Source organism: Ornithodoros turicata, chromosome 5 (genome assembly GCF_037126465.1).
Source record: "Ornithodoros turicata isolate Travis chromosome 5, ASM3712646v1, whole genome shotgun sequence".
NCBI classification, from domain to species: Eukaryota; Metazoa; Arthropoda; class Arachnida; order Ixodida; family Argasidae; genus Ornithodoros; species Ornithodoros turicata.
Window position 1 is genome coordinate 65813200 of NC_088205.1, and position 26226 is coordinate 65839425.

Sequence of the window (26226 nt, forward strand, 5' to 3'; positions counted from 1 at the left end):
TTGCTTCGATTTTGTCCTGATAGAATATATTCTCTCGTAGTTGTATTGGAAATCACTTTTAAATTAGGCTCCAGTATCAATGCTAACGTGAAAGAATATGTTTCGTCGTCCTGGTTAGGCCTTGCAAGACAGCGATCACAAGAAAATGTCAAGGAAAACGCCACAGATGCCTAAAAATTTGTGTTATGCGACAGGCTTTTATCGAACATCGAAATAATATGTAAGCGAGCTGGAGCGTCTTTTATTTATCGTATCCCTGATAATATCCGAAGTTCGGAGAGAAAAAAAGTACAGCTGTGAAACGACATCTCCACGAAAAGAATGAGACGCTGCCTCCACTAAACCCTCGCTGTTGTAGACAGCGAAATCCATTCCACGATCACCTGGCGACGTGAACACCTCGTATAATCTTGGTATTCCTCTACATAATCGTTAGGCAGCTTTCGCTTACCGATCATGCTGTCAGTGTTGTAACATCGAGCTGCCCTTTCATGAAGATAATTTGTATGCTAACTGTGTTTCCTTGTCTATGCTTTGAGGGGAAAGCACGATTCACAGAAAAAAAAAAAAAAAAACCCTATAGGCGCTGCACGTTTTCCAAGCAGACATGGGACTTCGCGAAAGATAGCTGCACGGTGGATTTGGTTTAACAGAGCCACACTTCTTCTTCTTCTTCATCCTCGGGGAAATGGCCGTTATCCACACTTGTTTGTTCCATAGGTTGATAACCCGCGTTGCCAGGTGATCCCGTAGAAGAGTCTGATGCTGGGCTTGTTGGTATATGTTAAAAGCGTGCCGTTCCCAGTGTGTCGTCTGCTCATCTTCTCTCCCTTGTGTGAGGTAATCTCGTCTCGACGGCAAAGGCGATCCAACTAGTCATCAAGGAACGGCTTTTCTTACTCAGTTCTCGTTTACTGGAACCCACAAATGCGCGGCTTTTCGGATAAATCCAAATTGTTTTAAATCGTACGTGTTTCAGACTCTTTCGGATAAATCCGAAAACCCCGAACCCTGCAAATATGTAGAAATTCTAATGAATATATATATATTCACGTAGCCTCTTACGCGGACACTTGCTTACACTGTTGGCAATGTATACCACATTTTACTTTTTTATTTATTTTTTTTCAATTACTACACAACACACACAAGACACGCATATAAACCAAATGTCTTGTTCGTGCTTCTTTCTCGCTCCCAGTCTCTGATTTCTTCTTCTTCTATTTTTTTTCTTCTGCTTCTTCTTTTTTTCTTTCTTTTTGGATGTATGATACCAGCTCGCTGCTTTCTAAAGCATATACAGAGAAAAGAAACTGAAACCGACACAGTCGTTAGGCCCACAGCGATTCTGGGCGTTTCGCAAAAAAATCTCATTCGAAAAGCGCGGCAGAAATACCTACAAAAACATCGGGCGCAGCGTGGGTACCTTAGCAGGCAGGTACTTCGGCAACACTGCTGCTGCCAGCTCTTGGCTTGGCTATCATTTGACTTCGCCGCCATTGGATTGCGGGAGAGCGCGAGAGGCGCGAGACAGCGATGGCCAGTACTGGTACTTCTGCGTGGGATTCGAATGTTTATTCGTAGTTGATCCTAAATGCTGAGGTAAATACCATTTGCCCTGCAGTTACTATGATTACGTGCAATTAGCCAAGGTCACGTTAAGATTATGGTTGTTGACGTGCTTGCAAGAAAGAAAGACGGCGTATAAAGCGTTTCTGTATGTCAACTTTTGGCCTATTACCCATAGCTTGGAGGAGATGGAATACAAACAGTGCAGCCCTCTTTATTGCACGCAAGTTTTCATGTAGGAGACTACATTTCTTCAGATACATTGTCGTTTTCACCTGAGGACATGTAGTCTCCTACATGAAAGCTTGTATGTAATATTAAGAAGGCGGCTTCGTTGTTTGTTGTTCGTTGTGTTTCGATCAGCTTTTCGGATGTCCACTGTATCCCTATCCTTACCTCTGCTACTAGTTTGGAGGAGTGAGAATGGGAGTTCTCCAATTTTTATGTCCAACTCCAGTACTTCTGGCTAAGATCAAAGTGTACTATTTTGTGGGAAAGCTTGCACTTTTTCCGATCCCACGGTTGGCAGTACAACTCGCACAGCAGGAATATTAAAGACAAAAAGGAGATGTTGCAGTCGATCTGGCATGGTCTCTTGGTACATTTCACCATGAGGGATATTACTCGCGGGTTTGTCCAAAAATCATGTCTTCCGAAAATTCAGAAAGGTTCTCTCAGCACGAATTTCTAGCTGCACTTGTTCACAGCGTCAAACTAACGTAGTGCACAGTTTGGCGGTAACTTTTTGCACAAAAGCTATATGACAACTGCTCTTTTCTTGGTTCAAGACCAGTGGCCTAGCCAGTCCTCAAAGGTGGGGGAGCTCACACACTCAGATACATATACATTCAAGACATGAGCTACAAAATGAAATGCCCCACATATATATGTATATACAATTTCTCTCAGATTTGCACGACTTGCGTGTGTCAGCCCATAACCAGTAGGGGTGTTCGAGACACCTTCATATCCTCAGTGACGAAATGGGTGATGAGACCGAATACCTAAAGCTTTCCATCGAGGACAGGTGTCAACATAAGGTGAGTGCAGTACTAGCAAGTGCAATAGAACACATTGTAAAAGAGGAATTTGTTGTGAGCAGCTGTGGAAAGCTCGCGTGAGCGGCTACGAAGATGCGGGCAAACTTTTCTCCACCCTTACGGATCCCAAAAGCCCGGAGTTCCAAAAATTTCTTCCTCTGGTGAAGAACTTTGTATCTGACAGCAACGCAGCTGCCCAGGAGAAAGGATTGTCAGCTGCCTTGCTCTTTGTGGAGAATGCAGCCTCGGCAGTACGGTAAGACGAGTGTGGTTGCGCAGCGAGAGTGTAAGATAGAGAGTAAGGCATTGCTGCAGGATCTGCGGGGACATTTTGGGCGCCATTGTAGCCAAGTGCCTGGCTGCCCCAAAGCCCAAGACAAGAGAATTGGCCCAGGAGATTGTACTCACATATGTGGAACTGGAAAAGCAGGAAGCTGTCGTGGTAAGTCGCAAGTGGTTCGCTCTTTCTTTCTTTCTTTCTTTCTTTCTTTCTTTCTTTCTTCCTTCAAATATCTCTCGTTATCTATAGGAGGAACTTGGAAAAGGCTTGGAGAACAAAAACCCGAAGATTGTGGCCGCCTCAGTGTCCATGCTGCGTCAGTGTCTGCACCTCTTTGGATCCAGAGTGATCACCGTCAAGCCTCTCTTTAAGGTTGGTCAATCCTTTGATGGGTTCAACCATAGACGTAAGGCTGGCAGAAATTATCCCCATTTGTTACGGTCAACCCACCTCATTCCCGTATGAATGAGTGTATGGTGGCGGGGTAGTTCGTACGGATTCATTGTGTATGGGAAGCAAAAAGATGCGGACGATGCGATGTCCTTTTGCTGCCTATACACAATGTCCCTGTATGAAACTGCTCTTGCCAATATTTGCCTGGCGGAGGTTTCATTGGAATGACATTTCTCTACTGCGGGGAAATGCGGTCTCCTTAGGATTCCTTTCTCAGTGGGTTCAACGAGCATTTTGGGACAATCATTTTTTGAGAGAAGTTCCAAAGGACTAAATTTGTCATATTAGAATTCATGTGTGTCACACACAAGCACTGGCTGCACAAGTAGAATTTGGCTGAGGGTTAAAAGTGCAATGAAGTGACATTTAACATCACTCGAATTTCTGCTTCGTCTGTCAAGCTGTCCACCAGGAGTCACCAAGTGAAATATTTAAAGCGAAATTAAAGCGAACCGTTGAGAGATCTCAGGTGAGCGAACATCGTAAAGAAGACCGCTGGAAGAAATCTGAGATCTCTCAACGGTTTTGGCCTCCGGCAACGCTCCGACTGTACATCGCTTTCTTTTATATTTTCGTTTTCGCGCCCTCAGTCCTCTCTAATAAGAATTTGTATCTCCTCCTCAACACCCTCGCTGTCCCCTTTCTCTGATGTACATTAGTATAAATATCTCTACCAAGTGTTCAATGTATCGCACCTGATGAAGGACGGACTCCGTCCGAAAGCTTGTTCTTCAGTAAAATAAATGTTTCAATCTCTTTAAATACTTATGGTATTGACACAACAACAACAACAACAACTTTATTTTGAGATGATGAATGGGGAGTTTCATCGCCAGGGGCGATACTCTACCCCATTGCTGGTGGTGATGTGGGGAATGAAATAATGAGCCCCTTCAGAATAAGGATGGGAGTCCTATGGTGTCCAAAAGTGGAAGCAGCGAAAGCTCTTCAATACCATGTGAACCAGAACCAGTCGACTGTTTTCATTGTCATGCCCGAGTTTGGTGCATCAAAATTGTTGAGAAATGGCACTTTCATTTCCCAATCCACTGAGTGAAACCCCTGAGACACCGGGGTCTACCCAATAAGAATGTTTCACCAGCTAGCCTGCGCCTTCACCCTTATTTATGTCATATCTCAGGTTCTGCAAGTTTTAAAAATTTCATATTTTGAGGTATACTGCAGAAAACTTGGAAAGGGCATTGCTTGGAAAGGGCATTGGGTATTGCTGAAAAGGGCAGAAACTTAGTAGTATATAATGGTGCCAACAGGTGATTCCCAAGCTTCTGGAAGATCGAGACAAAGGAGTCCGCGAAGAAGGAAAGCAACTAGCCGTAGAACTGTACCGATGGATCAGAGAGGCTCTGCGACCACTTTTGCAATCTCTGAAGCCCATTCAGGTGACTTGAGATGTGTCACATGACCATATTTCATGTACGACAACTTTCAGGCCTCTGAGCTGGAGGCAGAGTTTGCCAAACTTCCCGCTGACGCACCAAAGCCAGAGCGTCTCTTGCGCTCACAACAGGCACAAGTGGAGGACAGACCCGATGAAGTTGACCAGGTGGTGGACACTGGTAAACGCTTAGTAACGCTGATATTATGTTGGTACGAATGACATTGATAAATGACGATAGAAACGGAGACCGCGATGGATCCGTACGAGCTCGTGGATGCTGTCGACCTCCTCGGCCGTCTTCCCAAAGACTTTTACGAGCAGATAGAAGCAAAAAAGTGGCAGGACAGAAAGGAGGCCCTGGAGAAACTGCTCGAGTTAGCATCCCATCCCAAGCTAGAATCTGGTGACTATGGTGACCTGGTGAAAGCACTCAAGAAGGTAGTATTTACCAGAGGAGACTTCTAGAATGGGATGGAAAGCCATTTCTCTTCACTTTTGCACCTCAGGCCATCGGTAAGGACAGCAACGTAATGGTTGTGTCTCTGGCTTCCAAGTGTCTGGGCTTGGTGGCAGGAGCCTTGCGACAGCGCTTTCATCCTTACGCGAGCTCCTGCGTCCCCGTACTCTTGGAAAAATGCAAGGAGAAGAAACCTACCGTATTGGTGCCCGTGAGGGAAGCCCTCGACCAAGTGGCAAAGCCTGTGAGTATCTAACTTAAAGGGTTGGGTTGCTTATTTTGACAAGTACATTGTGAAAAGAACACAGGACAAGCTCCAACTAAGCATCTGAGATTTATTAACAAAGACATCCCTTGATCCACTTTGTACCAGTGTGGGGATATCTTCGTTAATAACCCTCACTTGCTAGTCAGAGCTTGTCCTGTGTTCTTGAGCTGTGAGTAGTTTTCTCCACCTTGTGACTCAAAATTGCAAAATTCTGCCTTCAGTAGTCATTTTCTCGACACACAATATACGAATCTTATGCTGAATATATCAAATTTCTCACTTCTTCCCCCTGAGGCGAAAAGTAGATGCTGGCCCTGTCCACAAGGATAACTGATCAGAATCCGTCGATAGTTAGCAGAAGGAAAAGCTTGAGGTTGGGATTCGCGGATTTCTCGAGCAAAACACCTTTATTGCAGAAAAACAGTCTTGCGTTGAAAACGTTCTGACGGGAAAATTATTAAATGATATGTGCATTAAGGCGGCGCATCAGTGCCGGCACTTCGTCGTCCACAGTCGAGGGGTGGCGCAGAGAGAGAAATGGTTCGCGCAGTCACCGCTTCACAACATTTTGGCGCTTGCTTGGAAATGCGGTACTGCTGATGTAACGTCTTCTTTTCATGTTATTTTTGTTTTCTCTTGGCGCACGACGGGTCAAGCGAAATCTCGTGCAAACATATGACTGCTCGTGCTCACCCATGCCAAGTCCGATACTGTAAACACGCATATTGCGCTCAGCGAGACGGAAAAATTAGTGGCGCAGCTTTTGAATGCGCACAGGCTGTCCAGCTGCCTCCTGAACTTCTTCATCGATCTGTTGCTGTTCCGTGCTGTGTTGTTGTCGGGCGAAGGGTTAGTCACCAGTCGTTTTGTGTGATTTCTGCAATGCTTGCGCATATAATAAATGAAATTCTTCGTAACACAAAAAACCTAGGTTGGACATGACGCGGTTGAAACAAGTCGGTGTCGACATGTTATAGCCTACCGACATTATGCGGAAATTGCGAAACGAAGCCCCGCAACCTGTTTTCGTTATTTCCTGTCACCCTGGGCTTACAAATTTCAGACCACGTTGTGGTAGTGCAAAACACTTCATTTACTTGCACAGTCAACGGAAATGAAATAAAACTGCAAAGAGGCTGCATAACATTTCCCATATCCTTGGACATCAGTGGAGAAGGAGGAAAAAGGCAAAAGAGAAGAAGGAAAGGGAAGAAAAGCAGGGTAGAGGAGAAAAATGTGTGTGCGTGGACCATACAGCTGCTTGGAACGTAAAGTGTGAATTGAGGTTTCCAGTTTGGTCATGTAAATGATTCGGGTCGGTTGTGCTCATCCTGGTCGTCACTAACCATGGCCCCAGACTTCGCCCAAGCACAGATCAGCACGCCGTGAAGTGGGTCTCTGATGTCCCATTCGTCTGGAGATGACCTTCAGCTCGTGGTTCTGTCAGTCTGGATCTCGGAGTGAGAGCATTTCATAACAAATTGTCATTGTGAGTGTCATCTTGCCTATCCGCGCAGGAACTTCCAGAAATCCTCTCTAGCTTTCTTTTTCGTCCTCCTCGCGGCTGCCGACATCACATGACCTTGTCTTGATTAGTAAAAAGCACACGGCACACTGATTACAATTCTTCTGGCCTGGCGTACTTCCCTCTGTAATCGGGAACTCTAATTCACATGCTTCGAGGACAGCGAGGGTCAACAAGCTCTGGCAGGAGGTAGTCGTTATAAATTTGCGCAAGGTACACCACCCTTTTCTCGTTCCAAAGGGCGGTGTACAGTACCTACAACGAAGAGCCAGTACTGCCAGTTGGTTATATGTGGAGTTGGCCGTGGGTCTGGTACCAGTAGACATGCGTGCACTTCCACAGACGGCATTTCCTCAGTTCCGGTACGTGACTCTGTCCTGTATGCTTGCTACCGTCCGCCGGTTGGTCCTGATATTTCGCGAATGTTCCGGTCACTATACACGGCGTGTTCAGCGCAGCACAGAACTGAGCATGGCCTCAATATCGCGCTCCACTAGAGAGGACTCCCAAAACTACAGCGGTGTTTACGTCCATATGATCTTGTCCGATGCTTGGTGGACAACCAGTGTCAGCCACACCCTGTCTGTACATTTTGCACTGCAGTGTTAGTTCACTGCGCAATCCTTTTCTGCGTTCAGGAACGACTTTCATGTCCGCAAGTGCACAACAATGGGTGATGGATTCCGAGCACCTTGAAGCTACTGGACAGATGCATTAGTGACAGACAGACGTAACTAAAGCCTACAATATTGACATGTAACTAAAGCCCAAAATACTGACATGTAACTAAAGCCCAAAATATTGTCATGTAACTCAAGCCCGAAATATTGACATGTAACTAAAGCCCAAAATATTCAGTCATATCTGAAATACGCACTTCGCTGCTGTGAAAGCGACGTCAAATTGCACAAGCAATTGCACATGTGAATTTGTATGAAAGTCCAGTCTCGGTATAATCGTGTCCCTTCACGTCGAAGTCTTCGGTACTGCGGGACAGAGGGAGTAGAAACAATGTTCAGTTGGTTCAGCAATGGTTGGTTCATGAGCCACCAGCCTGTGCATAGCGACGCGGTCGCAATTCTTGGCATCAGTTATGTCTAGAAGGAGTATCCTCACAACACATTCTTTAGTAATTTCTAAGCCGTTTTCTGCTCAGGATATAGAAGCGCAGACGACGGGTGATGCCAGCGCCCACGAAGGTGCACATGAAGCGAAGGTGTCGGCACAGAATTCCGGAATATGAGGCTGTACAAAATGCATACGTGCTGTGCAACATACTCGGGATGCCTACTTGGACCCAGTGTATTTTGCTCTGTAGTCTGGATTTCTGATTGGCATACTGCGGGAATGGCGAGGATCAACAAGCTCTGGCAGGAGGTAGTCGTCATAGAAATGCTGAAGGTGGACAACCATGTTGTCGTTCCAAAAGGCGTCGTCCCTGTCAATCCTCTTAACTGAGATCTTGCTGGCACCTGTCCATGTCACATGGAGCTGGCTCTGGACTTGGTGCCAGTACGGGTGCATCCTCTTTAGTTTCAACTTGCCTTCCACCTCAGTGCAGTACACAATCTTCTTTGAGTGAACAGCCTCAACAGGAGTCATGTCGTATTCCGACGATGGACATTTCACTTCGACAAGGCCGTCGGGGCTGGCTGCTGAAAGCTACAGGCCTTGTCAACGAAAAGACCGCTCCGACTGACTTATACTCCCGCGTGGTTTTCCAACTCCGCAATCGCAATGGGCTCATACCTCCTCCCGTGCCTCAGTGAAGCGGTATCGATGTCCCGGTACAATATGTCCTTAACTGCACCCACACGACCTGTAGAGGGGCGCATCCTGCATACTCTGCCGAAAAAGGACGAGCCGCTTTCTCCTTTCTTGTTTCCAATGGAGGCTCAGCAACTGCTCTATGGTGTCTTCCTGTAATGCAGCATGCTCCTCCTCTGAGAGCTCAAGCAATTTTTTGTAGTCGCATGCCGGTGAGAAGGACGTTGGCTCCATGTCTGGTCTTTGCGCTTGTTCCCCATATTCAGCATTTCGGCGCTCGGGCTTCTTTACGCCGGGCTGGAAGGCTGGCCTTCTTGGCTTTGGTGTTGAGACAACGCTTGGCCCTTGCCTCTTCATGTGCATTACAACGTTTTTGAAGGCTCAAGGTGTGCTTCCCTGGCTCTGTTTGACACATCTCCTTGTGCACACGATGATGCAAACCTTCACATGAGTTCACTGATACGGCTGCGGCAAATGCGCGTGTTTGGTAAGACCTCCGCTGACAGAAATTGATACGCTTTCCCCCAACAAACCTTGTGATAACGGAATTGAAGTACTCGGCAGCGTTATTGTCAACATTCATCAAAAAGCTGCGAGCATTGCCTGCAACACGACTTACTGTGATCTCAGTGCGCAACCCTGTTCTGCACTCATGAATTATTTCCATGTCTCAAACAGCCAGCAGTTTTCGTGCCTGTCCTCAATGGTTTTGCTTCAAATTTTTCCTTTATACGATAGCTGACTGGTGCTCTGAATTTTTTTCTTGCGTTCCTGTTTTTAATACACAATTTCCAATGAAGTGAGGCTAAACGCGATCGTCCAGGCGTTATATGGGGGAATGACATGCCACATTCATGCCCCCCATAACATTTCCAGCACTCAAATTGTTGTGTCTTGTGACGATACCCTCCATGGGAGATGGCAGCACTGCGCTGCCTATTCGGAGACGGTAAAATATATGGCTGACCATACCCGACGAAAACTCGTGTGCCAGGTCAACGCCTTAACATAGATGAAATCTTTTTGCTGGTGTTCGTTCTTGACATATTTTTCTAGTACTTAATGATTTTAGATTTGTGATTTTCGATCTAGTTATTTTGTGAGCGACCGAGAACTTCAAAGATGGTGGGCTCCGAGTCTTTAGACGCCGGCACAAAATTTTCTGAGGCACATATCAAAAATCCAAAAACATTAAGTACTAGATATTCCTTCACTCTTTCATTCAAAAGAAACTCTGTGCAAATTGACCAGTTATTGATTGCGCTAGACAGGTTGGAAAATGTATGGGAATTCCAATAGGCACGCGAGGGGTGATGCACCGCCTTAAATGTCATAAATATGCATCATCGCAAGGTGAAGATCAATGTGAAATAATGTATCTCAGCTGTAAGTAGTGTTATACTTTATTACTTTATACTGGCCATGTGAGGGAACATGAATATTGTGCCATCTTTAGACACGTTTGACAACAACAACATGCCTACGGTAAGGTTTTGTCTAGAGAAGGATACGTTAGTGGCATGGTATACTTACATTACTTTAGTTTGGTAGCAGAAGTGGCACACTGGTAAACTGCCAGAAGTGCCAGTATATTACAGAATTATGAGCATTCCTTTTCTTGGTGTTGCCATTCTGCAAGCTAGCTTCACCTCACACTCCCTGGAGTGTCAGTTTACATCAAATTCGGTTAGTCTGTCATTGTAAGTTAAAGATTTTTGTACAGCTTTCGCACTGATAAATTAATAAATAAATGTGCCATTGTGCCCCACCAGAAGTTCATCAGTTCCATAGACGAGTTACGTGCGCAAATCCCACTTTTATCTGCACACACCCTGTGTATGTACCTCTTATGGTAAATTGGGATTAACTTACACTCTGCATACACTGCACTCTGCACACTTACATTTGTGTGATCCCGGGAGAATGCTGAAACTTCATTTTTCGATTGTTTTCTATTGCCCACGGAATACTGCAGATTTGTAAAAAAAAACTTTCGCAGAAAATTTAATTTTCCACCGCAGAAAGCTAGGGGCTTTAGTCATCACCTGGGGCGTCATGAACATCACATGTCAGTGGCTTGATGTGTGTGCTTTTGCATTGATGCTTCGATGAACTGTGGTGCTTCTTACTCAAATATTGAATGTAAAGACGTAATTTTCTAGAACGATCTTATTACTGACACAGCTAACCCTAGAAGCAATGCTGGAAGACATCACAACTGCTATGGACAACAAGAACCCACAGATCAGGAGTGAGGCAGTAGCATTTATGGCGAGGGTATTGACACGGACCGCTCCGGCCGCCCTCAACAAGAAACTCCTTAAGTCGCTCATAACTCCATTGCACAAGGTAAGTACAGGGTGTGTGCAGAAAAACATGACCCGCATTTTTACATGTAACTCGTTGTCTACTTAGCCGAGGAACTTCCGGTGGCGCACGACGGCGTATTTATGCGTGCGAAAGCTACAAAAAAATCCTGGAAGCCATACTCAATGTAAAAAAATAAACAAAGCGCGAAAACATGGGCTTCCATGCATTAGAATAGGGCGGTCATGACACTGCATGGTAGTGTATTTCGGTCTCATAAGAGTTATGTGCAGGCACCGCTAGGGGCACTGCCGATGAGCATCCATGTGGGACATCGTTTCGATTTATGCACCGATAGCTCCCCTAGCGGTACTTGAACACAACTCTCCTACGTGCACCATGTTGCCCTTTCACATACACCCTGTTGCCCACCATGTTGCCCTATTCTGATGCACGGAAGCCGACGTTTTCGTTGTTCCGTTTATTTTTTTAAGCTGGGTATGGCTTCCACAATTTTTCTACAGATTTCGCACGCATAAATGCGCCATCGTGCGCCACCGGAAGTTCGTTAGTTAGGTAGGCAACAAGCTATGTGCCAAAATGCGGGTCATGTTTTTCTGCACACACCCTGTACTATACATGGCTTTTTTTATCCATTATAGCCTTTTTATGAAAAAGCTGAGAGTATAGTACTGATGTCGTTTTTGCAAGTGGGTTCTACGCCCAGGCAGGCATCCTCTCGAGTGTATGTAACCACAAGATGACTAATTACCCAGAATTAATTTTCTTTTTAATTAGAGAATTTTGGGCAAAAGCGAGACATTAGAATGGGGGACAGTCCTTGTTGAAAGAAATTGTATCTCTTAAAAATCCTGAAACGAGCATGTGCCATGAAATATGCGTAGCTGAATTTCACTATGCAAATGAGCCCAAAACCAAAAAGGCACAGCTCAGGAGTGCATGACCTTCACATAGGCTTATCCAAGGCTTATCCAAGGCTTATCTGAGGCTTATCCGGGCTTGAAAGCGGTTGATCTTGCAAGCAGATCAGCACCTACTCCAATCATCTCCATCACTCCAAAGCACATGGCCCTCTGACATGGTAGGAGCACCCTGCTCCCAAGCTTTGCTGATGGATATTTCAACATTAGGGTGATAAACTGTTTGTATCGCTCTTGCATGGTGTACCAGTACTAGGTCACAAGGACAGACAGAAGAGAGAACAGGTCAAGGGTTTCTCAAAAATGGAATGGCTCGCGACGATGATTGCCTCCGATTCTGCTATCTCGGTTTTGCCCCAAATCCCCTAATTCCAGTGTAATTTACGAGTTTTAGGTGATTTGTTTCTTCGAGAGGACGTCTGCCTGGCCGTATAACTCAACTGCAGAAACAACATCTATGCTACTCCCATAGCTTTTTACTAAAAATCTGTATTAAAACTCTGTAAAAACACACACCCCTGTATTGTTGTTCCACATTACAGACTTTTAACGACCCTGATCCAAGCGTACGAGAAAATTCTGCCCAGGCTATGGGTACTGCCATGAAGGTGGTCGGCGAGAAAGCGTTCGCACCTTTTCTAGTGGACCTCGACAGCATTAAGATGGAAAAAGTAAGTATAGAACTCTCTTGTAGTCCTTGTCACATGTGTGTGTGGTGCAGGTGAAAGAATGCTTTGAAAAAGCTGAGGTTGTGGGCCGAACCAAAGCAAAGACTGAACCAAAGGCTGAACCAAAGACTGAACAAAAGGCCGAACCAAAGGCTGAACCAAGGGCTAAGCCAAGGGCTGAACCAAAGGCTGAAGCAAAAGTGGAACCCAAAGTGGTCGCTCCTCCGAAAGTTCAGGTGTGTCTCGTTCGACTACCTATGTACCTATTGGACTATGTTCTGAAACTGACTAATGCTTGTCTATGCAAGGAGTTGCTCATGGTAGACCACGACCCACTAGATTATAACGACCATGTAATAGGCACCCCTTCCCAGCGCCACATTTGGAAGCTGGCGATGGCGCTACTCATCGGCCCGGTTATTGCTTCCTCAGTTTCTGCAATACTTTGTACTCCAGCTTACCGTGAGATGCTTCTTTCTAAAGTCTATTATCATCATCATTCTAGGCGTTTTCATGGGAGCGGTTGCTGTCGTCTGCTACGGTAGTCGTTAGGGGTGTGCGAATATTCGAATTCTCGAATTCGAATCGAATATCAAACGCTCTACAATTCAATTCGCGAATCGAATATCCAATATTCGATTTTTCGAATATTCGACTGTTCCACGAATATGAACGACACAACCCGAAAGAGGGCTTCACCTGATGCTTCCGTGCATGAGGTGAAGCCTGCTTTACAAAATTACTCTTGCTGCAGGACCAACACAGGCGGGACGGTGTTTCGTTTAAGATAACGTTATCCAAAGTTAGTTTTGTAGACATCGTCTGTGGAAGGGGTGGCGCCCCTCCAACATGCAGTTTAGCAGTGCCGACGAGGGACTTCGATTTGATGTCTGTGAGATTGCCTTTAAAAAGTTAGGACTCTTGAATAATGACTACAGCCCATGAACAAGAAGGGTGTCTTAAAGATGTCCTTTACGTCTGAAATTTCGGTAGTGCAACTTCCTAGGGCGAGTGCAAATAAACTAAAGGGTGTTCATGTCAAAGCTGAGGCAGGATGCCAATTCGTTTGTGTCATAAATGGCCTGTGGTTGTCTGAAACAATTACAGCCTCATCCATATAACATGTTACTGCCTGACATAAAATTTTGAAATGAAGGTAACCACTCCAGTACTCCAGTAAGTGTAGGCTCACCTGAAAAGCAGGAATCACTCTCATGTAAAATTAAAGGTAGGGGCTTTAAACAGAAGAATTGTATGTCTCTCTTGTGACAGTTATTGCCAGAAAAATTACACTAAAGCCATGGGCTACAAAATGGAAACTTTTAATGCGAAAGTCACATATTGTAATTTTTGCACGAATATTCGATATTCAATTCGGTATTCGGAATTTTTTCCCTCATTCGATTCAATATTCGATTCGACTTAAATATTCGGATTCGTACACCCCTAGTAGTCGTACAACCGCTTCTGCGGCGGACGAATGCTGCAACTTCATTTTTTTATTGTTTTCTATTGCCCGGGGAATACCGGCAATTTGTAAAGACCCCTTTTGCGTGAAATTGATGCTATTGTTCAATCATGATGTAGATCTCGCGGGCTGATGAGTAGCGGATCGTGCGGACAGGTTCCTCATAGGGGTTGCAGACTATGACATGGTCATTATAGCCTAGTAGGTCGTGCGGTAGACAAGAGTTGTGTTTTCCAGAAAGCTATCAAAGGCGGGAAGCCGCGCAAGCCAGAAGAAGGACGGAAGGCGGAAGCTCCATTTGTGGAAAACCCCATGTCGGACGAAGAGGCCAATGCCCATTTCCCAGAGGACGTGCGGGAAGCTCTGGTCAGCACCAACTGGAAGGACCGCCTCGCTGCCGTGGACAAGATGAAAGAGGTACTTCTGGAAAGAGTTCAGCTCTTCTCAGCTCTAAAACGCATTTCCTTGTACCAGCTGCTGGGAAACGTGCCCGTACAGGCGACTTTGAAGATACTGTGTCGGAAGCCCGGTCTGAAAGACACCAATTTTCAGGTTGGCGATAATAGGGGACGACGAGAGGTGATGAGGGATGACACTTAAATGTGGCAGGTGCTGAAAGGGAAGTTAGAGGTGGTGGAGCAGGTGCTGGAGCATGGTCCAGTGTCCCTATGCAGTGCCGATTGTTGCCTAGGAGACCTCGTGGACAAGGTGGGGGACGTCAAGAACGGGGCCTCCGCGGGTGCCGCTCTGTCTGCCCTCGCTCAGGGCACCTCCCTCGACCATGTCGCTCGAGAGGTACTCTTCATGTTCTTGTTCTAGTTGATCCTCTTGTTCTCAACGTCTCCCTTTCAGGTGCTGCAGCTGGCTTTCGCCCAAAAGAACCCAAAGAACCAGAGTGAAAGCTTGCTCTGGCTTGCTGGAGCCATAAAAGAATTTGGCCTCAGGTATGGTAAGCAATATGAGTAGAGCCTGAAGCTTTAGGGTTTTACCCGATTCTTCCCCAAATTTGCACCCTGAATTGAAGGTTGCCTCTTTAGGGTGACACCCGATTTTTACCTGGCAAATTGCCCTCACTGGGATGTCTGTAGGAATGCACTAACTTACCTGTTTGGCAGAAAAATGCAGTTACATCACCGTTTGTACCAAACCGCTACAGTTAGTTTGAGTAACTGAGCCCGATTTCTCCCCGAATTTAGCGTACTGGAAGTTTTTTCACCCGAATTTGCACGAATTTAGTGCACACGTTTATTTACCTGATTTTTACGCCCCGAATGTAGGAAAAAATATTTCCCGAAAACTTCAGGCTCTAAATACTAGTAGTGCACTTTGTGGTACAGATTTGTGCTTTCAGCATACCTGTCAAAGTGGTCATTGAGCATATCAAGAAAGGACTGTCAGCTTCCAATCCAGTGAGTGTAACTCTGTGCCAATGAAAAGCCAGTGAATGCTGACCAATTGCCGCGCTTTGTCATGCTTCGCCAGGCTGTCAGAGGCGCGTCTATCACTTTGGCTGGAGTCATGTACTTGTACATGGGCAAGACATTACGCATGCTCTTTGAAGGGGAGAAGCCCACTCTCCTGCAGCAGTTGGATTCAGAGTTTGCAAAGGTAAGCCTGTCTCATGTTTGAGATACTATTAGTTACGTTTGTCATATCCATCCCCCAGCTCGAAGGGCAGAGTGCACCAGTCCCCACACGTGGTCCAAAGTCCACGGAGGTTCAACCATCATCAGGGGAGGATCTCATTCCACGAACTGACATCAGGTAGCTAAAATTGTCTTGGAATGAGTTTTTAAAGACGTCTAGAGTGTTTCTGTTTTTGGTCGGTATGGAATGTTAGGCACCCGAAAACAGTTTCCCCACAATTAGTACAACCGTAGCGAAATTGGGACGCCTGCAATAACCCCCCGGAATCTCCTGTGTCCGAGACTGCAAACAGTATTCGCAAACCCCTACAAAATACACCCGGACCCTTTCGAAAGCAGCGAGCAAACACAAACGCTGTTTAGTTGAAGTACGAGATGCTAAAAATACCTGCTTGTGGAATGTCTGTCGGGGAAATCCAGCTGTACATCCCGTAGCTGGTAAATGGGGCATACCTAGGGCCCTCAGTTTTCGGGTTTTATTTTTGTGAAAATCAGGGGGTAAATATCGGGTTGAAAATCAGGACCTGCAAAACAGGGTAAAATCGGGTGATATACTGAGAAGTGATGTATTTTCGGGTGAAAAAAAAAATTGTGTTGAAATTAATAATTGGGGGTTTACATCGCGAGACAACTGAGATCATGAGCGACGCCACAGCAGTCAGTCTGTGGAGTGTTGAAATTAAATGAAAGAATATTAAGAAACTGGTTGATAATTCACTGTATAACCACCAAGGCTTGCACTGGCCCCTGTTTATAGAAAGAATAAGTTGCAAGTTCAGTAAAGCATCATCCATCGATGAGCGTTGAGAGCATGCTCGTGCTCGCGTTGGTATGTCTCAGATATAGTTGGCTGTTGCTGCATCCTCTTTTCTACTCCGCGTACTTTGCTGATACAAGATACTCCCTACAAGATTTGAAAGTTGGCTTCACCTAACACTTCCGTGTAGTGTGGGCAAACCCACTTCAAGAAACGCCGAGCTTTTCGCTGTTTAGCGTGATTTTTCCTGATTCCTTCGCTATTTTTGGTAACAGCACAAGAAAGGGTCGTTGACATGCACGGAAAGCACTAACAGTACAAAAATCCAACACCGAAGTTTTCAACTTACCGTATTTTCACGCGTATTAGCCGCGGCTTATGCGCGATTTTTTTTTCTTACGGGCGCCCTGCGGCTTATCCACCGGTGCGGCTTATCTGATTACTATTTTTTCCTGGTATTTTCCCCATACGCCGATTTTAACGAAAGGGCCGACAGTGTCTCTGGAACAGCACTGCCCTGCCGATGCACGAACAGTGCGTAACAGGGACGGGTCCACATTCGAGTAGATTGATCTTCCTGGTGCATTCCCCCAAGCAGCTTTAAGGAAGGTGGTGACAGTGATTCACGTCTTCTGGAAGATCACTGACCCATCAGCCCACGAAAAACACCCGACAAGGGCACAATCTGATCTTGGTAGAACTCCAGAACTGACCTCTGTTGTACACTATTCCGATCCCGATTCCGGAGTATGGACTACAGGGTCTATGGCCTTCTCTATGGTCTCCTTTGTCGCACAAGTCAGTCGTCTCGTATTGCCCGCGGCTTATCTGCAGGTGCGGCTTATCTGCCAGAAAATTTTCAAAACGTCCCAAAAAACGCGTCCTGCGGCTTATCTGCGGTGCGGCTTATACGCGTGAAATTACGGTACTTATTGACACAAGCTTTCATGTAGCAGACTACATTTCTTCGGGTGTGAAAAACACAGGGCATTTTTGGTACGAAACCAGGGCATTACTTTGGTTGGCGCTGCCAATGTGCAAGGCGGCTTCACCTCATTATTGAAATGGATTTTGAGGGACAAGGGAAGCTGTCATGACCCCATTAATCTAACTTATCACTGAACTAACCAAGTTGATGATGTCTTAGGTTAGTTTAGTGAGAATTTCTGTATTTTGTTTAGTGTGTGGGGGGGGGGGAAGTTAGGTTAGAGTAATAGGGCCATGGGCGCTTCGATAATGAAGTTGGGAGTGCGAGGCAAGCTGCCACAGCCACACTAATCTAACCTAATATATCACTAAACAAAGTGATGTCATAGGTTAAAGATGGCTTTCCCGTAACACAAATAAATGAATCGAAAAGTTCCGCTAAATCTATAAATGTACACTTAAAGCAACACTAAGCATTCGTTGAAGTGGGCTTGACCGCAATACATGGAAGTGTTAGGTGAAGCCAACTTTCAAATGGTGACGCCTACCAAAGGAACATTTTTCACGGTAGAAATCGGACCTGCATGCAAGCATCCACAAATCCAAACCCGACGTGGTTTGTTTACTTCACCAGTAAGACGCGGCGCTGTCGGGAGTGGTCGTGCGATTGCCGTAGTTCGCGCGTGTGCGGCTCAAGTCCGTTGCACTTTCGCAAGCCCGGTTTATGGGTTTTATCGGGTTAAACCCGAACTATTTTGATGTAAATCGGGGGGTAAAAACTTGCTTTATTGGGTTTTACCCGAAAACTGAGGGCCCTAGGCATACCTCACTTGAAAAGTAGGATGGCGTGAGCTTGAAAGAGAAGGGAAATACAGTGGACTCGGCTTAAACTGAACTCCAAGGGAATGGAAATATTGTTCCATTTATCGGAAGTTTCATTTAAGCAAAGTACATAGATTTAATGAAATGCAACTGTATTTCAAGATAATCAACTTCCACTACTGTAGGAAGCAAGAGAATTAACGGCTGTTCTCTTCGCATTTTTCGATTTGTTTACAAAATATACCTGTATGCCTGAGGTTCGATGTATCTGTTCTCCTGGGCAAACTGCTCATCCTCTTCCTGCGTCCAGGTTTCCGACATTACCTGTCACTATCATGTGACATCATCTACATCACCATTCAGTGCACAGCCTGCTGTGACGACAGCGTTTACTTTGGCACAGGGTATTGAACCGAAACGTTTTCGTTCCGGTTCTATCATAAACGGTCCGGTACTGGTTCTGCGCTGGAGCAAAAAAATAACAGTTCATACCGGTTTTAACCGGTTCCGCTTCTGGTGGGCATATTCATTCCCAGAAAAAAATCAATGTTGCTAAATGTAAACCCGTCTATTCCGCATACATGGTATTTAATATTAATAGGCACCTGTGAAATTGGTAGCTCCTGGTTCCTGTAGGTGACTGTCTGTTCAAATTCTTGAACAGACTTCAAGTCTTTCTTAAAGCGCATGATACAGATGGACTTGTTTGTCGTGATGTCATACGTAAAGTACTTTCTTGCTAGATTGGTGTGTCCCATCCGAATGTCTGTTGCTGCTTCCTAGCCAGCAAGCACCACCGCACGAGTACGATGCAAATCGAGGAACACCTTCACTCACAAACGCGCTTGACGGCTCAGTTTTCTTTACTTCATGTCCTGTCCACAAAAGAGGTGCCACTTTGCACGCGCTTGCCCTTGCAGATACCTAAATGTATTCAACTTCGCTGCTGTCAGACAAGGGACTTGTTGCGCGACATTACCGATAGAGAAGCCGTTACGCAGTCCCCCTGGGCCATTGTTTAGTTGAGTTTGGGCAGATGAAATTAAAACGAACACTACGTCACATTGGTAGAGAGTCAACCGGACACATGTACCTCTAAGTCTATGTGCGTGAATGATAAAACGTTACAAAGGAAGCCTAAGGGTCATAGTATACCGGCATACATTTCATCGTAACCGTAACCCTCGTAGTATCCATGACATGATGACATGACATCATGGGTGTCAGTTTCATTCGCCTATTCAAGTTTTTCCTTGGACTGAAAACCATTAAATACATTTTTCGGTTTCCCTCCTGAGCGAAAAAAAACGTATACGGTTTTGATTCCGTTCCGGTTCGCACCAAAATGGCGTGTTTTTTTTTTTCCAGTTTTCGGTTTGCTCCGACACCCTGCTTTGGCATATCAAATTTCACGGTTTCTATTTTTGATTTGCTCTCGCGATCATGTTCCCGAATTATCCACAACATTGACGCAAGCGAAACCCCTTCATGTGGCTGTTCCTTGAGACTTCATGAAGACACATCTGGACGCGAGCTAGCCTAACATTGTCAAGTGACTGATGGATTGGATTGCACTGGCTATGACTTCCGCACGGGTTGTCAGACGTGAATGGTAATCTTCCAGGTTTGGCGGCATCTCGGTACCTCCACTTTGTTCTGTTTACCCGAAGTACATAAAACCAGTTGTTTCAATTATCCGAAGATTTTTATCATTGCATATATAGGAAACCAACCAAAGGTGAACGTTGTTCCGTTCATTCATAATTTCCGTATAACCGAGTTTCGTTTATATGTCAATTGCAGGGGAGAGCTGAATGAGTCCCTGTTGAATGACCTGGGGGACAAGAACTGGAAGGTACGTCAGGAGGCCCTTCAAAAACTGGCAACCATCGTGGACAGAGCCAAGTTGATCACCAAAGAGATTGGGGATCTTCCAACTGCGCTGAGGCCGCGCATGAATGATTCAAACAAAAACTTGGTGGGTGGATACTTGGTGCTCATTTGACTCACTGAGTCACTTGACTGTTTGACTCACTGAGTAACCGAGCACCTCTCCAGGCTATTCAAGCACTCACTATCGGAAAAGTCCTAGGAGTGGCCTTGGGCCCCAGTTGCACGGTGCACGTTCGCACGTTGGCACCTGGCATGTTTGCTGCCCTGGGTGACAGCAAGGTAAGATTTTTTCAACCACAACAACAACAACTACTTTATTTAAATATTATGAATGGGGAGTTTCCAACCAACAGTCTCATCAGAAAATCCAGGAAAAATACACACACTGCAAACAAATTTTGGACTGAAACATTGAAATACACAACACAACACAAGGTAAATTATCATTATTATGGGCATCAAAAGTTTGGATTGCGAATAGTTTCGGAATTGCAGAACTCACTACAAATGGAATATGAATACTGGACTCAGAAGGGAACACTTTTGTTGCACACTCCTATATAACAGTACCATAAATACTTTTGTAAATACTTGTACAGTAGAATCTCGTTTATATGAATCTCACGGGGTCGCGGAAAAAATTTGTATAATCCAAAATTCGTATCAAACGAATTAAACCAAAATAAAAATTGAGGCAAGAAAATAGACAGTGACTGTTCATTTTCCGTTACTGTCAATGAAAGAGGTCAGTTGTAACGCTTGTGTGTCTCAGTTTTTGTCCAATGCTGCCCAAATACGCGAGATGATTCAAAAGACGTAGCACGTGCTTTTGACCTGCGAGTCGTGCGACAGTGATCTAAAGGGAGCTTCTCCTAAAGCAAGCAGGCTTTAGGTGAAGCCGACTTGCGAAATGGTGACGCATAATGTTGCCACAAGTTGTCCTGATATGTTCCCTCCATGTGTTTTGGGGTTCTGGTCGCTGTTTTTCGCCAGAGCGATGTCACACAGCTTCGCGGTTTATTGTTGCGAGGGGGGTAAAAAGGTCAAAACAGAGATAAGGTGATAAGGTTCTGGGCCGTTCAATCCCTTTGATCTTATCTCCACCACCACCACCACCAAAAGGAAAGTCATTGCTTGCATTGCGCTACATGATGTAAGGGAGTTTTTCGAAAGACACAGCAGCATGACTCGTGCGCTCTCGCGTCACGGGGGAACGACCTCTGTCGCATCCTCGGCTCATTCGTATCATCCGTAAAGGCAAGATAACGCGTTCATATCATCCAAACTCTAATACATGGGAAGAATAGGCATTCTGGCCGGGACCGGAAAAGAATTCGTATCATCCGTAATCGTATCATCGTGATTCTACTGTAGTATGAAAGGACGGTAGTGGTGTGTGTGAGTATTATGAATATACTTGTGAGTGTGACTACTGAGTGTGAATATTCTGAAAGAACACAAGTTGTCTGATCTGGTCATGAGTTCCACAGAATCAAGTGACCCTGAGTTACGCTTTGTAGAACGACTTCCATTTTTGCTTCAACCGTACTTGTTGGGCCATGGAACAGTTTTACACACCTGCCAACTCTCTCAGATTATCTGGAAGAGATTATATGGGCGCACCCTCCAATCTCCCGCAAAATTGGAGCCTTGGGCTTTTTTGTCTCCCATTTTCATTTAAAAGCTCTGCATATGCATTGCTGAAGAATTAGACAGGCCGTAACACGTGTTTCGCTGCATGACCATCGCAGATAGCATGTTTCATTGTGTCCATGTTTCTCGAGAAGATGTGCTATCGTCCTATCGTCAGTCCAGCCTCGTGCGATAGTTTCGTCTTCTCCACTGGCACTCTCCAAACAGAAGAAATACCTGTTCTTCATACGTGCCAAGTGCTTTTTCTTGGGTTTTCTGTTTGATTACAACCTGCAGCGGTGTGTAAGGGACCACGTGTTACTGCTGTAGCGGAAGATGTTCCCAAAATCTGACGAAGACCACTGCCATCGTCGGTGAAATGGCTGCGTCCGCGCAAAGTGCAATCGACGCAACGTTGGAGAGCCAGAGACGATGCATTCGAATTGCAGTTGGTGGAAGCAACGATAGCGCGTCGCAGCCCCACCCAATAGTAGCTACTTATGATGCAGAGGAACTGCCATATAGTGGCCAAAATTAATGTTACGAATGGTATACCACATACACAGGGTGTTTGCCCTAAGATTTCCAGAAATTATATTTAAAGCGAGCAATAAAAGAAAAGCAAGTGGTACTTTTCTGCTACTTGGGTAAGAAACAGGTACTGCTTCACTAGTAGCACCTGTTTCTTACTCAAGTAGTAGTGTTTCGTAGTAATAAAATTTCTGGATGCATTAGAGCAAACACCCTGTATATTCTATTTGTATTCAAGATCTCAAATGTTCACGCACCTCTACTAAGTACGTATTACAGCAAAAAAGGGGGATTTTTCAAAACAGTATAACACACCTCAAATTTTTGGAACAATAAATGCCTAGATAGGTATATTATGTATTTATTTGTTATAAATTTGTTATAAGTTTGATTTTGACATAAAGGACAGATGGACCCTAACCGCACTTAGGGCCTGACTTTTTGGAGTTAAATAACAGATTCGGGATTAGAAAATCTGGTGCTATTTTTAACCTGTAATTCAGGGTGAAATTGGGTGCTACTGACACAATCGGGTGTTATCGGGTTACTTTTTCTTCCTGTCCAGCAAGTGGCCTGTAGTCAGAGGCGCAAGTGTTGGTCAAACATGCATTCCTCGAGATTTATACTCACAAGCACCCCATGATGTAACATCAGATGTGCTTCGCGTAGTTTATCATTGTACTCAGATATTATTATTACAGACATGTACACAGATGGCTACCAAATTGTGTACGTGGCACATGATACAACGTAATATGTGATTGGAATTTGAGAATAAATCTTATTTAACCAGAATTGGTCCGAAACTGATTTGAGAGGGAACAATCGGGCAGAATCGGGTTTAACCCAAAAGAGTCGGACCCTAAACCAATCCCAGACGTCGTGCAGATTGTTTCCTGTTTACAGTCATGCATACTGTCAATACCGTTTAGCCTGCAGTGCGTGGAGCTGCCATTGCCTGCCTGAAAGAGTGGTGCACCCACGTTCCTTTGGGCTCTTTCTTTGATGGGGACACACTCAAGGATGCTCTCAAAGTTGAAAACCCTGTGTTACGTACTGAGGTAGGTGGAAAGTATTTGTGTGCACATCAACAGTGTAAGGAATAAGCCTAAGGAATGATACCTTTCCAGTGATTCACTCGGAGCCCAAACTTCAATAATTGTTTGCTGCCATTTCTGATGCCACTTTTAGAATGAACTTCAGTCATGTTCTTTGGCGCATTTCATGCAAAACGGTGATTCTTTGAAAGTTCATGCATACATATCAGGTAGCAAACATTTTGGAATTACTGAAGGAGAGGCCGAGAGAAAAGTCTGGGGCAGTCAAAACCCAGATGCAGATATTGTTTGCTGTCCCATTTTAGCAAAATTTGTGAGAAATGATAACACTGTTGATATTCTGTGATGACATGACATTGTCCTATTGCATCAAGATACATGAGCAGGCCTTGTTCTCATACCTTCATTCACTGCAGGTTGTAGGAACTATGGCATAAAACATAAGGATTCGTGGGACTAACTTGCGTTAAGGCCTGTTCCGACATACAGCAAATTGCTATGTAGCACTAGAAAATTAGTGCGATATTGTCCTCCTCGCAGTGCTCCAAACCGCTAAAAATTTGCGTTTGCGGGGGTTGAGCTTGTGTCAACTTTTTCAGCGTTGATATTAGCACTACATTCATGTTGACCAATGAGGAGGCCCTTCAGCACTGACATTGCGGAAGTTGCGGCATTGTTTTGCTTCCGCATTTCATAGCACTGCGACCACATTGAAACCGGAGAGCCTGTCATCCAAAATGTATGGTAATTTTTTGTTCAGTCAGTTAATTGAACTTGTTTGTCCTCACTGTGTCGAACTCCGTAGGTGCCATGAGAGGAGAGACCAGAATGGCCACCGAACTAAATTATAGCGCTAGTGCCGCCATGCAAGTGTGAATCATCCGATAACAGGGAGCACTGTTTTCGGGCACTGTTTTGAAGCACTATATTAGTGCGCTGCTATACAGGGTGTTCAAAATTAAGCTTTCACTAGCACTTTATAAATAGGCGAACAAAAGAAAACTGGTGCTATTTGTTCTGTTCCTTGAGTAAGAAACAGGTGCTACATGATTAGCAGCACCTGTTTCTTACACAAGTAGCGTAAAGTTATCATCCGGTTCCCTGTCATCGCTGGGTTTGCGTAGCGCTCGTTAAAGCTTAGTTTTGAACACCCTGTATGTCGGAACAGGCCTTTACTAGATAAGTTCCCAAGTTTTGTTGCAAAGGGCTGCATTGTGCGTCTTCCGCCTGTATTTATGCGTAGTCACTTAGAGGAATACCACCTATGAACAATTGACACTGATTGCGCTGCCATTTGTAGCACAGTCTCATCAAGCCCGTTAGGACATATTTCATGGTGCAACAATTCTCTCATTAGGTTGATCGCAAAATACAACTTTTTAGGTGTTTGGGTGGCTAGCGGAGGTCCTATCTGAGCGCCGTCAGGGCCTCGAGGGCGGAGACCTGGCTGCCCTTTTGCCCATCCTCTACCAGTGCTTAGAAGAACGCAGTGCAGACGTTCGCAAAAAGGCTCAGGATTGTCTCCTGCCCTTCATGCTTCATTTGGGCTATGAATCTATGGCTAGGGCCACCACCAAGCTCAAGGCTACTTCCAAGGACAATGTGCTCACTCAACTGGATAAGGTGAATCTCGACGTAGACTTGCGTGCACATTGAATTCTGCTCCTGCTTTTGGTTTTCCTTGGAAGCGGCTGTTCCCGTTTATCCCTGTCTCACGCTATGTTTCATTAAACGTTTATCATTCTTGCTACTGGCAAGTCCTCGGGACATCTCAGCTACACTCCCCCTTACAAATGCCATTATTCCGTCAGGTCCGAAGCCAGTTACCGGCCAAGGCCCCACCACCACAAGGTCGAGCAACCATTGTGCGTGGGGGTACACCCAGCGACTCGAGGGAGAACCTATCTGGAGACAGTGATACCAGGGCTCCCAACAGGCCTGCAAAAGCCGCAAGGGTGAGTTGTGTCTCGGGGCAAGTAAGCCTTTCACGCGAGCCGACTTTTTCTTGACTGTGCAGGGTCCTGCAAAGGGAGCCACTAAGACTGCTCCAAAGAAAGAAGAGGAACCTGAACAAGGGGGACCTCTACTGGTGGTTAATAATAATAAGGAGATCCGCTTCACCTATGAAAGAGCTCTTAAGGTAATAAGGGCCTTGTGTAGTAACAGTTAACTAGAACAGTTAGGGTGGCATGTGCACAGGTACTCAAGTGGAACTTCACGACCCCTCGCGAGGAGTTCTACCAGCAGCTGAAAGAACAGATGGTAGCTGCCAATTGGGCTGCTCCCTTGGTGGCCAATTGTTTCCATTCGGACTTCAAGTTCCACATTCGCGCCATCGACATGCTCTCCGAGTCCTTGAGTCAGGGCCTGGAGCCCACGACTGCCAACCTGGACCTGGTACTTAAATGGCTGGCACTGCGTTTCTTTGACACAAATCCAAGCGTACTACTCAAGGCCCTGGAATACCTGCAGGCCCTGTTTGGGGCCCTTGCAGAGGCAGAGTATCGGATGTACGACATAGAAGCCTCTTCCTTCTTGCCCTACCTTATACTAAAGGTAATTCCAAGGTTGTTCGCTTGCCGAAGTAATTGTATTTTCCATGTTCCTTATGCAGTAGAACCTTGTTGAAGCAAAGTGGTGGTAGTATGGCTTAAAGTGGGACTCGACAACAAAATCACCACAAAGATTGTGGTAGTATGTCCGTAACCTTTGGGATGTCAGGAACATGTGTACAAAATATCGTTCCAAAATTGTACAGATTTTACGCAAACTAATTTGTTACGAAAAGAGCGCTTTGCCTCTTGAAGTGACGGGTGCT

General features: G+C 45.3%; 1 protein-coding gene across 3 annotated transcripts in view; it reads left to right on the plus strand.

Annotated features, from left to right (window-relative positions):
• The first annotated feature begins 1497 nt into the window (after window positions 1-1497).
• LOC135394598 (cytoskeleton-associated protein 5-like) overlaps window positions 1498-26226 on the plus strand; it is a 32761-nt gene continuing 8032 nt past the window's right edge. For 2 of the 3 annotated variants that reach the window (XM_064625413.1, XM_064625415.1), the window contains exons 1-26: window positions 1498-1602; window positions 2479-2609; window positions 2672-2865; window positions 2925-3051; window positions 3139-3261; window positions 4614-4742; window positions 4793-4919; window positions 4980-5179; window positions 5248-5442; window positions 10943-11107; window positions 12549-12677; window positions 12728-12910; window positions 14380-14559; window positions 14617-14694; window positions 14752-14937; window positions 14995-15086; window positions 15494-15551; window positions 15625-15750; window positions 15809-15906; window positions 20098-20272; window positions 20353-20466; window positions 23283-23411; window positions 24792-25031; window positions 25220-25363; window positions 25426-25548; window positions 25608-25964. In XM_064625413.1, coding sequence (XP_064481483.1) covers window positions 2553-2609; window positions 2672-2865; window positions 2925-3051; window positions 3139-3261; window positions 4614-4742; window positions 4793-4919; window positions 4980-5179; window positions 5248-5442; window positions 10943-11107; window positions 12549-12677; window positions 12728-12910; window positions 14380-14559; window positions 14617-14694; window positions 14752-14937; window positions 14995-15086; window positions 15494-15551; window positions 15625-15750; window positions 15809-15906; window positions 20098-20272; window positions 20353-20466; window positions 23283-23411; window positions 24792-25031; window positions 25220-25363; window positions 25426-25548; window positions 25608-25964 — 3729 coding nt within the window. In that variant the 5' untranslated portion in view covers window positions 1498-1602; window positions 2479-2552. Of the gene's footprint in view, window positions 1603-2357; window positions 2384-2478; window positions 2610-2671; window positions 2866-2924; window positions 3052-3138; window positions 3262-4613; window positions 4743-4792; window positions 4920-4979; window positions 5180-5247; window positions 5443-10942; window positions 11108-12548; window positions 12678-12727; window positions 12911-14379; window positions 14560-14616; window positions 14695-14751; window positions 14938-14994; window positions 15087-15493; window positions 15552-15624; window positions 15751-15808; window positions 15907-20097; window positions 20273-20352; window positions 20467-23282; window positions 23412-24791; window positions 25032-25219; window positions 25364-25425; window positions 25549-25607; window positions 25965-26226 lie in introns of all 3 variants that reach the window. The other variant, XM_064625414.1, reaches the window with a different exon arrangement.